General features: G+C 41.1%; 1 protein-coding gene across 2 annotated transcripts in view; it reads right to left on the minus strand.

Moving 5' to 3' along the window:
- Positions 1-16,419, minus strand: part of lrba (LPS-responsive vesicle trafficking, beach and anchor containing) — a 211,804-nt gene that overhangs the window by 162,104 nt on the left and 33,281 nt on the right. For both annotated transcript variants that reach the window (XM_063218225.1, XM_063218224.1), the window contains exons 20-26: positions 14,073-14,196; positions 13,560-13,752; positions 4,582-6,285; positions 4,189-4,367; positions 3,487-3,640; positions 2,507-2,687; positions 1,010-1,125 (exon numbers count right to left, since the gene is read on the minus strand). In XM_063218225.1, coding sequence (XP_063074295.1) covers positions 1,010-1,125; positions 2,507-2,687; positions 3,487-3,640; positions 4,189-4,367; positions 4,582-6,285; positions 13,560-13,752; positions 14,073-14,196 — 2,651 coding nt within the window. The remainder of the gene's footprint in view (positions 1-1,009; positions 1,126-2,506; positions 2,688-3,486; positions 3,641-4,188; positions 4,368-4,581; positions 6,286-13,559; positions 13,753-14,072; positions 14,197-16,419) is intronic.

Here is a 16,419-nt window from a genome sequence, read left to right on the forward strand (position 1 = left end):
CCCTCAGCTATAGTACACAGTAATAATGAAATATTGACCACTGTAAGAATAGAATGTCCCGTTACTAACCACTAGACATGTAAGGAATATGGACGACGAGGTGTCCCGATATCAAGGGAAATAATGGATGAGGCGGAGCGTTCAACGGCGCCGCCAAGTCCAATTTCCCTTGATATCGGGACACCTCAAAGGCCGTTATTCCGCTTATCATCCGGTTGCCAACATTTAAGTATTAATTTATTAATATGTTGATCTAAGGCTTCGTGAGAAAGTAGATTCGCCACTGCGTTTGATTCGTTGCTATGGGTACCACTTCCTAATCTAGTGAGACGCGCCTCTATCGGAGACGCGCATAGAACGTTGAGGCGACTTGACAACCAAATGCAATACAATTAACGACTGGCTCTTGGCTTGACAACCAAATGCGATAGAATTAACGAGGGGGTCTTGGCCATAGCAACCAGTGGTTTAGAATAAGTAACGGCAGTTCGCCAGAAAGTTAGGAAAAGAAACAACTTAGACGCACGCACGCCCGCATGACATCGTAGGCGTCCTGCTCTCGGGGAATAATGGACACCTGCTCAGCCAATCAGAAGATGTTCCGTCTGCTCACCGGGTGATAAACACATTTAACATGCTCCCTCCTGGCCTTCCCTGACTTCTATGGACTGTCATGTAGCATGACATGTGACCTGTAATAGTGTGACCATCACCAGGGTTACAGGTGTGCTGTGACTGATGTCACCAAACCTGGCTCTTTGGTCAGAGCTACCAAATCGTACCGCAATGGTCCATGTACAAAACTTTTCTCCCTTTCCCTACACCTCTACTTTATCATTTCCCAAAGCACATACAACTAATTTAATATATTTGTTCAGCGAAAATCTGCTGTAAAACAGAAATCCACTTCAAAATAATAAATGATTGAAAACAAATCAGCACATATCAAACATAAGTTATGAATTTAGACAGAAGAAATCAATGAATAGCATACTGTCAGCAGACTTGCCTGAGCAGGCATGGACCTGGCAGCTCCCATGAGGCTTTTGTGACCACGAGCGCTCTCTGGGCCAGACTGACTATGGTGTTGACACTCCAGACAGTTCCGCACAGCCATGGCACACACTGCAGAGACAGGGGAGAACAACGTCCATAAAGGCCCTACCAAATGAGTAAATGTAGACTATGTAGTACAAAATGTATACATATAATTAAATCTACAAACTAAATACTGAGACAAAAAAGGTGAAAATGAAACACAGGAAACAATAGACAGAAAGAAAGGGGAAGAATGGGAATGGGATGGAGGACACATCTGAAGAAACACACCACGAAGTAATCTTCCCTGTGATCTTATAGTCCTACAAGGTCAGAAGCAGCGACCCCTCACAGAGCAGTGTGGGCTTTGAATAATATATGATGTTGTTTCTCTGCTGCAGCCCCAGGTAGCAAACCACCCCACACTGAGCCAAATATTTCCAGTTTGATAACCTCTCCATGATGCTTTGCCATGGCTGGAAAAACAAGCTTAATGTAATGGGTGCAGAAAAAGGCATTGTGCGAGTGTGCATGTGTACTCTCACATACACACGCCGCCGCTATACTTTGACAACTGACAAATGTAAAGTGTAAAGCGTTTAGATTAAGGGTATTACTCAGCAGGGACCAGACTGTTTTTTCCATTAAGGCTATTCACAGGCAAAGCCATTTTGTAGCAGAGACGGCGGGCAAAACCTTGTTACTGGCTCCCAAATCAGATTACGCTCTGGCAGACCTCATCAAATATTCATTTCATAAGACGCACTCTCTAAAAGCAGGCTTCAGTTTCTCTCCTTATGTCCCCCACACCCATTCTCCTCTCCACCAATCAGAGAGCCTTAAAAATGTAATTGCAGTGGCGTGCTGCATCCATTTAATACAGGTACCACTTTGTAGGGCTGCTTTTTGTCAAGTTTAAGAGCAAAAACTGGTGTTTCAAAAGCCGCCATTATCTAAACCCAAACGGGGGATAGTGATTTTAATCATAGCGCCAGAGACACACAGTCGGCCAGGAAAACCCAAGGTTAGATGAATTTCAGATGAAGAGTGAGCATTTAAAAGGCTGCTTTAAGTGCCGATCGCTCCTGCTGTGGGGACCAAACTGCTCCAATATGATATTACAGAAGGCCTGGGGCAGGATTACAAAAAAAAACAAAAAACAACAAGATGGGGTTCACTCTATTGGCGGCCGTTTCAGATCACAGCTTTGTGAGGAGATTACAAGAGAGATGGTATAAAAGAGTGTGTGAGGGAGGAAAATGTTCTATCCAGAGGCAATCATGATGCCGGCAATTGTCTGCTGCAGACAGATGAGCGGGGGACACAAGGTCACAGAGCTGACAATGAAACAGCAGAGCAAAGAAGTGCAGAGAGATGAGAGCCATAAAGGAGAGAAGAGCAGAGAAGAGCAGAAAAAAGCGAAAAAAGGAGGCTAAGATTAAGCTGATGACACCAAAAGAGAGCTGACCGAGTCGAAGGCATTGTCTAAGGATGCCACCAGAGGACATGTTCTTCTCGGCCTCAATCTCCGTGAAGCTCAGGGAGCTGGCAAAGATCAGCACATCCACCAGGCTGATGAGACGCTGCAGGAATGTGACCGACGCCTCCACCGCCAACCCCTGAGATGGTTCGATGCTCTCCAGCTCATGCTAAAAGCAACATAAGAGGTGACGTAAAAGACACAATTCAAAAGGTGAGTTGACGGTGAATTTATATCACATGATTCACTGATCATTTCACTGTTTTTTCTTTAATAAATAACGCTTCAGTCCTAGACCTTCATCAGGAAAAATGAAGGTCTAGGACCGAAACGTCGTTTATGAAAGAAAAAACAGCAAAATGGTCAGTGTGCGGGAGTTTTTTTCAAGTTGTCTGCTGACGGTACATGCAAACCAAGATATTCACGTTCACTTAACGTCTCCGGGAGCATCGCGAGTCCGAGAGGTTCGCGAGCTGCCGTTCACACTGCACAGTCAGCGTCCACGTTCCTTCCGCGGGCAGCAACCATTCCTTTTCAATGGAAGCCGCTCATTTAACGCGGACGTGTGCGCAGGAAAATAGACTTGAGTTCAATTTTCAAGGAGCATCGCAGACATGTCCGGTCGGGGCGGACATGCGCCGCGCTTACACCGTGCTCCTGTGTGCAAGATATGATCTGTTTACATGTATTCTAATTGTTTCGGACTGATACCGGACACGTTCAGTGGACGTCTGCGCCGCTGGTGTGTATGCACCGTGAGTGACCCATGGGCCATCTCCGACACACCTTTCAGCTGAGGTGTGCGAAAAAAATCCAAGTTTAACATATCACATGATTCAACCAGCCAAGTCACCCATTTTGCTGCTGCTTCTGCTGCTATTACTACTACTACTCAGTGGTTCTGCATAAGATAAAAAAACATGCTTGTTCTACCAATGCTACCTAAGCACTGAGGCTAGTGAACTCACCGAAGAGGACGTAGCAGCTGAGAGCAGAGGAAGGATCCCACCACAGGCCATAATGAGATTGTCCACCACTTGAGAGATGAGGTGTACAGTGTTGTGTACAAACACCACATTTTCACTGCTGTTGACAAAGTCCATCACTGTCTTGGTGGAATGGCTGAAAATTATTTGGAACAATGAGAAAAGGTATGCCAATTAGGTAACCAGAACAAATGAGCAGCTCAAGAAGACTATATTAAATCTAGGATGAAATGAGACCTGTGGCCTGGATCAAACCAAAGAAAAATTATGGTAACTCTCAAACTATAAAGTTCACATACGGATTCTACATCACAACTAATATGAGCTTACTCATAAAGCCTTCACAACAAATGTCTGTGTAACCCTAACAACTCAGAACAAATGCTACTGTAAGTGAATAAAAGAAGTCAGAAGTCATTGAGGAGGTGTAATTAACATCTGGCTTAGTTTGTTACTGTACATAAAAATACAGAGAAAAAAAAAACAGAAAAGAACTGTATGAACGAAATATCACACATTTAGCATTTAACATTCAGTCAATCAGTAGTATTCAGAGGTCTCCTGTCATGATTAATTCTGTGAGCACCAAAACAGAAATCACGCAAGTGATATCCTACTTGCATGACTTTATTAGCTTTGCTATCGGTAATATTGTAATATCAGCATTGAATTCGACTTCTTTACCTTCTCCACATCTGCACGTCTGTTTCTATGGAAAAGAGCAGGTCAGTTAAAAGCCTCTGGTGCATGTGGGACCATCTGAATTCTGGGATACGGAACATGGTGGAACGAGTGGATGATGAGGTACTGTCTCTGCTTGCTGGGGAAGGACCAGATGCCGTGGCTTGGGCCTGACTTGCCTCCTGCAACAAAACTTGTGAGTTAATGCACAGCAGAACGATACTGTATTGTAATCACACATTAGCTTCAGGACTAAGGTGCTCGATAAAAACCTTACTCTTGACTTTCTGTACAAAAATACAATTAATTTCAATACATTATACCAATTGAACGCCAAAATTTAAGTCACTACCTAATATAGCAACTTATCACAATCAGGTAGAAATTATATCCTACCGATGCAGCTGCCTCCTTCAGTTCCAATCTCTCGGTGTCCGTAGCTACACTAGAAACATCAAGACGGGCAATTTTCACTTCTTTAGTCTTGGCAGCAGTGCCTTCTATTTGCTCCTTTCCAGACTCTGCAGACTTTTGTGCATTGCTGCCATCTTCATCCTGTGTCCGTGCTGCAGATGTCTCTAGAACCTGCTGGTCTGATTTTGCTGACTCTGCACTGGGGACTTCTACTGTTGCAGGTTCTGCAGTGGGGACTTCTACTGTTGCAGGTTCTGCAGTGGGGACTTCTACTGTTGCAGGTTCTGCAGTGGGGGCTTCTACTGTTGCAGGTTCTGCAGTGGGGACTTCTACGGTTGAAGGTTCTGCAGTGTTTTCTACTGTTGCAGGTTCTGCAGTGGGGACTTCTACTGTTGCAGGTTCTGCAGTATTTTCTACTGTTGCAGGTTCTGCAGTGGGGACTTCTACTGTTGCAGGCTCTGCAGTGTCTACTGGTTCCACTGGCTGTGCACTGGATTCTTCCAATTCAACTGATTCTGCTATGGGTCCCACAGTAGACGTTGCAGTGGGGAGCGCCTCCCTGGTGTCAACCAAGTCTTTGTCCACATCTTGGGAATCTTGTTCTTTGAATCCTTCATTACTTTCAGTCATCTCATCCTTATCCATAACAATCGAACTTTGTGCTTGTGTATCTGGCTCCCTGAGATCTGACTGTGTTGCCTTACTCTGCTCTTCATTCTCATGCTCTTCATCTGCATCTCCCATAGCAGAAACAAAAGAGGATTCCTCCATGCTGTCATCACTTGCTTTGACTGCTTCGCTTAAGGATGAAACGTCTACCAAGTCTTCGTTTACAATGGATGCACCAGCTGTGCTTGTTTCATTGTTGTTGGACAATTCAGAGCTTCCTTGCTCCATAGAGTCTTCTTTGATTTCAGATGTCGCTAGCTCGTTCACCATTTCTCTTGAATCAGATTCTTCCTTTTGTCTCATCTTCTCTTCATCAATCTCACACTTTTCTTGGACATCATCTTTCCCATCTGCCAGTTTTACATTGTCTGCTTCTTCTACACTTGCATCTGATTTTCTTCTCTCATCTTCGACCTTTGCAGTTTCTGCTTTTTCTACAACCTCTTCAGTCTCTTCACTCTCTGTCCCTTGTTCTGCAGCATCAGGCTGTTTATTTGGTTCAGGTTTCAGCTCTGTTACATTATCAGCAGGCTCCATGCTGTGTTTGAGAACTTCACCATCTGATATGCTGGTTTCACTCAGACTTTCTTCCTTAATTGAATGATTACCACACGCTTCACTGTCTGGCTGTTGAGCTCTCCGCTCACCCTCTTCTTTCTCCTCTTCTTCAGCACGAAGTATGATATTTGACACCACAACAGGAGTTTGATTTCTCTCTTCATCTTTTCCTCCTTCACTCTTCTCATGTTTAGCTTTTTCCCCATCCCTTTCCTCCTTCTCAGCATGACCTTGAAGAGGTGGACTGTCTTCCACACATAGCTCGATCACTGTGGAGGGAGCCATCTCCTCCTGCACTGGAGGTTCCATCATTTCTCCAGGAGCATGACTTTGAAGCTCTGCATCCTGACTGGCCCCAGATACTGTGCGGATCTGGGTGGCAGAACCAGAATCAGAACCAAGTCTCTGATACTCCCGGAACATTCGAGCCAAATTCTCCTTGTGTTGTTCAAAGGTGACCTAAAGACAAGTACAAACAACAATGATGACAAGAAAGAATAAATTACAACAGGATAATAAACAGATAAGATCAATACGTCTCAATATATCTGAAGTGTTTCTTATGAGCAGATTAAGTTGTTTCTAACCCCAAAAGGCCTGTGTGTGGCTAATACACCTAATTGGTGAAATCCAAAATTCCAGATCTTTATTCAATCTGTAAACTCTGTAAACACCCATTCCTCTTGTCATAATCTGAGTGACTATGATCAGAAAATCTGAGGGGGTCAAGTGGTGAACTTTCCCAAAATTTGCTGATGCTAGCTCAAATGGTCCATGGTGATGTGTGGTGATGTGTTGTTAATTTCAAATAATTTGTACACTGAAACATCTTGTATCATGAGATCGGTTTTCTTTTAAGCTTAAAATGCAGTAAACTGCAGTCCAATAAGCTTCAGTCATGTCTACTGGAAACTGATTTCAGGAAGTGCATCGAGTTGCAAGCCAGTGATTAACATATTGGCTTTTGCACATCCTACAAAGACTAGTCCATTCCCATCGTTCTCATTAGAATAGCCTGTATTTATCATACAGGCGTTTTAACAAGAAATCAAATGAACAGTGCATGTGCACATATGCATGGACATACACAAACTGACACTACTACTTTTCCTCTAGACATCCGCATAAAGGGAACCTGATTATTGAAATTAATTAGCCGTTATTGTTCTAAATTACCATGCAATAAGGGTGGTCATTAATCTTCCTGCTGGTTTGATTGGTAATCTATAGCCATCTTCTCCAAGCTCAGAGATTTGGATTAGTTCAGTAGTTTCCTCTGTGCTTCTCTGCACTTATCCTCACTCCCACTCATTACTCTGATTCCATACTTTAACAATTATGGGGAGCTGCTCTTCAACCATTTCCTTTTAACCTGCCATATGACATTTTGCCAGATTGAAAAGTCCACGAACTAAGTGCCCCATATAGACCTGTGCCAGTGCTGTCAGGACATTTGCATCAGTGCGGCACTATGACATCACATATATCACATTTCACATAGATTACAGAGACTGATGGATATTTGAAGGCTGAGAGAAGGGAGTGAAGATTGAGTTACCGTGAGAGAGAAGTTACTGTAGTCCTGAGGTTTCTGAATGCTAGTCATGCAGCATGCTGTTCTGGGTGGGCTCTCAAGGCCCCTCTCTGGGCTAATCTAATTGAACTCCAGCCCACAATTCAATGGAAAAACCTCATTCCACGTGCTTGTAAGAAAACAAGGGAGCGCTCTGTAATGTGACAGCTATTATGATATTAATGGGATGTGCTGGGGCCAAATCATATATTCAGATGCAAATCAACCTCAGGACGTCTGCAACAAAAACACTCTCCCACAAGATAGGAAGCACTTAACGTCAAATTTCGATTAGGGTTAAAAGCTCCTCGTTTGTGCTGTGTTCTTTGTACAAGTGCACATACACGTATAAAGACGCTATATTTTCACCTCTTGCTGCAATACTTTCGATCTTGAAAACACATGCAGCACTATATGCCTTTTGGTCTCAAAACTATCCGTTTCCAAGAGATGCAGAACAGCACTGCTGTCTGTTGCTTCTGCGTTATGATGGCTGATTTCAGATCATAAGACATGTCTGGACAAAAAGCTTGTGTGGTGAGACCTGGGTGGTGAATTACAGGTCTGGGAAGAGGCATATACAGTAGGACCTGAGAGTCCCATTTAGATCAATAGATAGCAGGCGACCGCAAAACAAAGGGGAAATAGGGAGTCGAGCCTGCCCCTAATTGGATTAGCTAAATGCAATTCCCTTCCCTGAAATCAATGTCGTCTGCAGACACAATCTCTCTCTTGCATTCTATTTTTCAAAATCCATGGTCCGTATAGAGTACCATGCAAGAGCAGATTCACAGAACAGACGATGGTAATCACTGTGCCTGCGGTTCTAGAGTGTGTATTGAGACCACATGGCAGTGGGGCTTGACATACACTGCTCGAATACATTGCAAACCACTGCAAAACGTGCAGAGTCCATAAACAATGAAGGAAATGGGACATCTATAAAATGAAAAAGATCTGGATAAAAAGTAACATATTCCAAAACATCACCTCAAAATCTGACATTCTGAAAGAAAATAATATTCCATGTATTAGTCTGAGCTATATCGTTACATGTATTAATCCAATTAGAGTATTTATGTTAATGTATTTAAAAATCTATCCCAATTACTCTAGCTTAAAACACCCGCATGCTCACTAGAGACAAGGACAATATGTACTTTTTGAAAGCCACTAAGAAGCAGATATGTACACATAGAATATGCTGTTTATCTATTGGCAAAGTCAACAGCCAAGATATTATTATCGCCCAAATCCACTCTACACACCCACCCCACCCTCCATTTTGAATAACTATGGCGATGTGCCTCCACTCTGCTCAAGACAGGTCAATGAAGATTCCAGTAAATGGGATCCCTCTCAAAAGCTGTTTTGTCTTGATGGTGTGCAGACAGAGGCACAGTGCCAGTCAGTGTGTATCTAAACAGAACCAAATGCTACTGCTGATGTTTGTCTGAATTATATGGGGAAATGATAAGATGAGTCAAGTCAAGTGCAGTTGTTCTGTTTAGTCTGTACTTTGCCTTTATTCAGGCAAACACACCCAAAGGGGTCAGTGGTTAGCAAGTAGAGTAGCTCTGTACTGTTCCGAATGAATGTGATTAAGATAACTAAACAGATCAAATGCAGTTACATTCTCCCAAACTGCAGTCCAAAGTGAAAGACTGATGTAAAAAAAAGAATCGTGACACATCTCTGACTGAATCTTAGTACTGCACACAATAGGTAATGAGATGCTGGAAACTAGTTTTAGGTGTGTTCAGTGTCAAGACACTGTTTTGCAAGGACAGAATGTCTTTGAAGTCCCCTTTATTTGCACAGAGACAGCTTTTTGGAAGCCATGTTGCTCTGGGCTCATTGGTCTGGGACCTTGCAAAGGCTGTTGTGTCAGCAAGCACTTCAGCTCAAGCACAATGACAGGGAAATGACAGAGATGTAAAGAGAATGTAAGGGCACAACACATCTACACTGAATTATTAGGGTGAAAGACATGACGCCACTTTTTGTGTTGCTATGATTTGCTTTAGTAGGAAAGGTTAAAATGTGTCTGTTTTTGGGAAACCTAGCACAATTTATTTTGATTTAATCAATTTAGATAGAATAATGAGGGTATAAAGGTTAAAAAAAACAAAAAAAACAACAACGTCATGTGGTGTAACGGTAAAAACATGGCACTACAAATTTCAACCTGTTAAAAACAGGTGAAATTCTTTTTTTTTTTTTTTTTTTTAAACACGTAAACTACTGGCATAATCCTACATGTGTCTTGTTTAACAGTGACTAAAATAAACAGAATCATTTTCACAGATATTGTCAGTAATTTGGGGAATTTAGTGTGTCACTTTGTGTTCCTGAATTGTCAATGTGGCATAACGACCATTTGAGGAGCATTTTTGTTCATTTCTGCCAGAAGACCATGTCACAGGAAATGACACTACACAGAAGGACCCCTGATTAACGTATCTGCTACATGACCAGTTGGGTAAAATTTCTTGAAATCTGCTTAATTCAACATTTTGTGAGCAAGGTCAGGTGTGTTTATAGTTGTGTCAAATACTACAATGTTAGCTAAACATTTAAAATTCCTGTCAAAAATAGATATTCATTTTAAAAACATGTTTGAAATCTCAACATCCAAATCACAAACCTTGATAGGTTTCCATCAGAAAGACTTATCAAGTTTCAATGAATTTTTTGCCATGTCAGATGGTACATCAACTCAACCATTTGACATACCCGATTACATTCTTATAACATACCTTGTTAGTATACATTCTGTGACTGTGAAATCTCAAATGTTGACCTAAACCTAAACTTTCACCTAAATCAACATATTTTGTATGTTGGTGTAGCACCATAAGAAAATGTCAACATACAAACAGTCTGCCTGCTAGTTAGGGTACTGAACCATTACCATGTAGTACAGATTTAATTTGTATCATATTGGTACTTCAGAACACTAGCAAGTTTGAAAGAGAGCCTCAAAACTAAACATTAATGTTGCTTTACAGAAGAAACTGTCACTAAGGAAAATACTGGTTGCACCAATTGATAAGGACTGGTCACATGCTTGTGTCGATTGGTGTAACTATTCGTCATTGTATGAAATACACAGAAATACAAAATAAACATTTTAGAAAGCCTGATGGAAATGTTTAGAAAAACGTGTTGAAACATTTGATAATTTCTCATTGTACAAACCCTTAGCTAAGATATTTTAATATCGTTATCTTTTTGTATGCAAAGCTCAGTAGCTGACGCAAACTTTAGAAATCTTTATCAAAAAAAAGTTTAAAGTGCTCATAACAGCACATTGTCACAAATGTAGGAATGCATTTCGTTCCGAGAAAATGTCATATTCAGAAAAGTATTGTTTTTTTCTACATGTCAATACTACTGGGACCATTTGAAAACTTTAAGACAGTCTCCCCAAAGATGAGTTGACAGGGATAAACCAATTACTGGCGATGGCCAGTAGAAAAGTGGTGAAGGTGCCTAAAGATTCCAGTGCAAGACCATTTGCAGCATATTCAAACCTTGCTTCACTATATTTTGATCCGATCCATTTAGGATATTCATATAAATATATACTGAGGCAGGCACACAGGCAAGCAGACAGACAGATCAGCAATATGAGGAGAATGAATAGACATGTCCCAGTGTCATTGCTGTAGCTTGCGTGTGTGCGCGTGTGCGCGTGTGTGCGTGTGTGCGTGTGTGTGTGTGTGTGTGTGTGTGTGTGTGCGTGCGTGCGTGCGTGCGTGCGTGCGTGCGTGCGTGCGTGCGTGCGTGCGTGCGTGCGTGTGTGTTTATGGGGGGTGGGGGGGTGTCCTCCCACAGGGCTGGTAAAAATGATGGGAACACATGCTAGTTATTGTGGAACATGGTGGAGATGAATTTTAAATGTCTTCAAGACACAAGTGTGTGAAGAGAGCTATGCATATAGAAAATTACAGTGTCTGTGTACTGTGCTTCATGCTGCTAATACATTGCATGTAACACATGCATACACATCTGGTAAAACAGAAACACACCTTCAAGACAGCCTCACAATTTCAAATACATTACAATGTCTGTCTGTCTGTCTGTCTGTCTGTCTGTCTGTCTGTCTGTCTGTCTGTCTGTCTGTCTGTCTGTCTGTCTGTCTGTCTGTCTGTCTGTCTGTCTGTCTGTCTGTCTGTCTGTCTGTCTGTCTGTCTGTCTGTCTGTCTGTCTGTCTGTAAATTAGAGCGTCTCTGTGTACTATGCTTCATGCTAATACATAGCATTTAACACATGCATACACAACGTATTGTAAAATGGAAACACACCTTCAAGACAGCCTCACAATTTCAAATACATTATGCTCTCTGTTGTCCGTCTGTCTCGCACTCCCTCTCTTTCACACGCATGCACGCACGCACGCACGTCGCACGCACGCACACACACACACACGCACCTCACCCCACAGCAGTGGGAGGACAGTCTACAACAGTCTCCACAGTGACAAACCGCTCTGCTGCTCTAGACTTGGCAGGAAATCCATCAAACAGGACAATAAAATTGCAATTGAGTTTCTTTAGCCCTTTTGGTGGTGGATGCATGCATCAAAGCTGGTTTAGCACCAGGTCACCTATGGAATTCACCACACAGGTCCCCGTTACCTGAAACATCATTGTTTTGTAATTGTTTAAGATTAATGCCGCATGGTGATTTGGTGAGTGTAGAAAAGATTTGCTAATGTTAAACCTAAATAATGTAAAATTACTGATGTTTCAGGTAACAGGGACCTGTGTGGTGAAGCAACTATGGAAGGTTAATACCAGAAAATCCAACAGAAGCATGCACAGAAGCTGGTTCATACTGTGTTAATATTTAGTCCTTGTGAAATTAAAAAAAATAACCATAAACTGGTAGGTCATATAACACAGCTACATACTACTTCTACTTCTATGTTGCTCAGTAATTTGGCAACAATTTTGCACATTTGATAACAAAATAAGACTTAAATTCTTTTTTCAAATAAATTATATACTCAAGTAATAAGACTAAAATTTCAGTTACGTAATATGATCACATAAATCCAACAAGTGATAATTTAATTTTTGCGCTATTTTTCATTTTCAATGCTGGAAAAGACTGACCGACTTTTAGCCACCAGATAACAGAGACATTCTCACAAACAGCTACTGCTTAGCTGTGGAAAATACGGTAAGTAATGCTTTATTTTCGTAAGACTAGCATTTCCTTGCATTCCTAGCATTGCCGTTTTTCCTAATTGACAAAATAATTACATCTTTGAAACATTTTAAGTTTAACTATTTTTTTTGCTTTAGTGGGGTACCACTCTGCAGGAGGGGTAATCATTTGGGAAAGACTCTAGAATTCTGTAGTGAGAGTTACATTGCAGGCCTTTCATTGCACACCTTAGTTTCAACTCAAGTGAGATTTTCATCTTGGCAATTACGCATGATCGCATAACCATCTCAGGCCAAGTCAGTCATGTTTGGCTAGAAGAAGTAAGAGGGTGTTGTTGGGAGAAGCAGCACGAGCTTGCGTCTGGGTATGGGACAGCACTATGTTGCCCCCTTGTGTAGTGAATTAGTACGGTATGAGCAACTACTCTGATCTGCGGGGAGTATTTACTGTAAGTTGACTGCCATCTGCCACATTTTGGTTGCCCACCTCTGACCACAATCTGACACCCACAGAATTATTTCACCATTTTGGCAGTAGCTGTGTAATACGATATAAAACAAAGTAATCAGAAACGGGACGTGCTGGGGAATTCCTCATCTGTGTTTCAATAAAAAGGCAATTCCATGCATAAATACCGTATATGACTGAGAAACTTTTTGGAATATTAGAAAATCCAAACAGTATATCATGAATGTACACATCAATCACGATCATAATCAGTTTCAAATTGATCCAACTAAGCAACCACCATGTTTCAGATATAACATTTAAAATCCATTAAAGACTGCGACTACACAGCAACATTAGAATAAGGACTTCAGAAAATACATGGCTTATACAAATATGCCTCGTCAGTAATCATTTCAGTCAATCAGTGCACATGCAGTGTGTAAAGTGCTTAAATATCAACATACCTCTGTAAAAAAAATTCTGTGTGTGTGCCTGTGTGCGTATGTGTGCGCACATGTGTTTGTAAGCTTACCTTTGAATGAGTGATGGAAAGTGTGTCCACCCAAACCCTCCAGCCTCCCCACTCATACTTAATAGCATGGTAGAGAAGGATCCGGAATATGGCGTAAACCATTTCAGTGATTTTCTGCTCCTCGCTGTTCTTCGGAGAAATGAAGCACAGGGACAACATCCAGTCCTGCCATACCGAGCACTGCAGCAGACTCCTAACACAGCACACAAGAAATCATAACAAAAACGTTGAACACAAAATCTGAATGAAAGATTTGTTTTTTTAATCTTTTAATTTTGCCAAAAAAGAAAGGAAAACGTCTTTTTTCCTAAAAGAAATTTAAATTTTTGCGTTAAATATACATTTTATTTGACAGGGTATGATCAGAGTAACACATGCATGACAAAACAGCCACTGACTGAAATGTAGCTAAAAAATAATGAAAAGTAAGTTGAAAATAACAGTAAATAAACAGTTTTTCACCATTTGTTTTTCAAGCTAGCGTTGTGCGTGTATGAGTGCATGCATATCTACCTCCTGTTGTCTCTGCTGTTGTTAAACAGTTTGATCATGTCAGATAGGAAGATGCGCCGCACTTCCATGCTCTCTGGACCAGGTGGTGAGTTTTTCAGTAGAGCTGCGATCACTTTTAAGATCTCTGTTACAAGGGTGATAACAACAACACATGTAAGACGAAAGCAGTCACAGAATTTTCGAGATTGATCTGATCTGCATGTATAGGTATGCATTTCACTCATTCATTGCACTCGTGATATAGAGCACACTTCTTTCATATTTTGTGCATCCACACAATGTGTTGTTTGGTTATACTGTAATCAAAAATATATGTACATTTATATTAATCTGTATATGGATTCGTACGGTATATGGATATGTGTTATGTGTATGTGTAAAGTACATATCCTGAATTACACTACTCTAGATTTTTTTCCCCCCAACAAATGGCTTGATACTAGAGGTCCTTGAGGTTGCTTTAGTGTGTGAACAATAATGATATTGCCGCATGCTGCATAGATACAAGTTCATACTATCTATTTTCACTGGCAGCAGATCATGAGCACATTCACGTTGATCCAGGTTCAGATTAATTTGCTTATCTTTAATTGGTTAAATTGTTGGCCGTCTGATATTTTAATCATTTGAAGAAGGCCTTTGCCAAGAAAATCCTGGTGAGCTATTATATAAAAATGTCTTTTGAAATGCACATTATACATGTAAAATGTGCTTTTTTTGTGGGCGGAGTTTCATCCGGATTCACAACGCTGGATTATTGCACAAACTGATCTACTTCCTGCTTACATTTGTGATTGATTGCATGCTGCTGGCCTTCTCCATGAGGAAAAATAAAAACACCTGCAGCTTAGCCGGGTGGAAACAATACTGCATGTGCCGTTCTTTAAAACCAGCACACAGTCATCTGTATTGTAAATGCTGGAGCACCGTTTCACCCCCGCAGCCAAAGCTTTCCTGGAGCAGCGCGTTTAGTTAACCTAAAGCGACTGGCTGTTTAGATGAATTATCTAGACAACGTCAGTGTCTATTTGCCTGAGTGGAGAGGTTTGGGTTTCATTCGTCCCTGAGAACTGGGAATGCAGTCGCCGTCAGTAACCAATCCCATCCCCATTACCCGTGTCTCTGCACTGTTGACGTTTGTGTTGTTTCTATGCCTTAGTCACTCAAATTATGAGTCGGTGAACCTTACCCAGTAGAAAATTACCTCTGCGTGTATCCCTTCTGCTACGAGTTTCCACAGACCATTTGGTCTGGGTTTGTGCTGAAGTTAAGCTTTAAGAGGAACCATAGTTCTTTTTCTTTACTTGGTCTACAGTAATTCAGGTTGACATTGCTAAAGACTGCAATCAGGCCCATTTTGAGGCTTCAAAATAAGTTAAATCACGCAAGAGTGCAGTAAAAAAGGGGGAGATATAAGGTCTCTGGGTCTACGTTCGCTTGCTTCCATACATTACATTAGGCTCTGCTGTTCACACCAACAAAAATGAAGCTCTGTTGAAGAAGACTTAAGAGAACAATTCTGTCAGGTTTGGTCTATGCTTCATCATAATGTTATGTCCTGGTACCTCATTACTTGCATGGTTAATGCACTTTTGTTCTTTAAAAAAAAAAAAAACCATTACACTGCAGGGCTGCTTAAAAACACAGGCTGATCAAAGCAGCAGCTGCTCCTTGAACTGCTCATGTTGTTTCATGTGCAGAAATTAAAGTACATTGAATAAATGATTTTGAAATATGAAAACATAACTGGGTCTCACTGGGTGTCTGACAGTGGGTACCCATTATCTGTACTTAAAAGATTCAGCCTCAGATGAAGCTTTTCTACGAAATGTATACACATGCAAAGAAATGAAAACAAAACAATAAAAAAGGGGAAGTAGCTACTCCTGTTAATAGCACAGAAGGGAAGTAGCTACTCCTGTTAATTCATATAATTAACAGTGCAGATGGCTGAATTATTGCAGCCTACACAAGGTCACAGATTTCAAATTTTTTTCAACTGTATAGTATGCTTTCTAAACTTCCTAATGTATCTATATGGCGTGCTTTTGTTGATGTTGGGGTCTTTTTTGAAGTCACCAATTCTGTTACCCCCGAGCTGATTACAATTTCACATATCGATTTTCACTGTTAATAAGAAGAACACGACGTATATGTATACTATGTTCTATTTCTATTCTTATTCATATTTTATGGGACAGCTTTATTTCCCTACTGATTACCATACGGAAAGGGACAAAGGTATATGAGGGATAGGTATAAGACATTGGAATAGAGTTATTCCATTTATGTAACATTTTATTAACACAAATAGGCAACAAAATAAAATGCACACAGAGAAAAAAAG

Source organism: Engraulis encrasicolus, chromosome 16 (assembly GCF_034702125.1).
Source record: "Engraulis encrasicolus isolate BLACKSEA-1 chromosome 16, IST_EnEncr_1.0, whole genome shotgun sequence".
Taxonomy (NCBI): domain Eukaryota; kingdom Metazoa; phylum Chordata; class Actinopteri; order Clupeiformes; family Engraulidae; genus Engraulis; species Engraulis encrasicolus.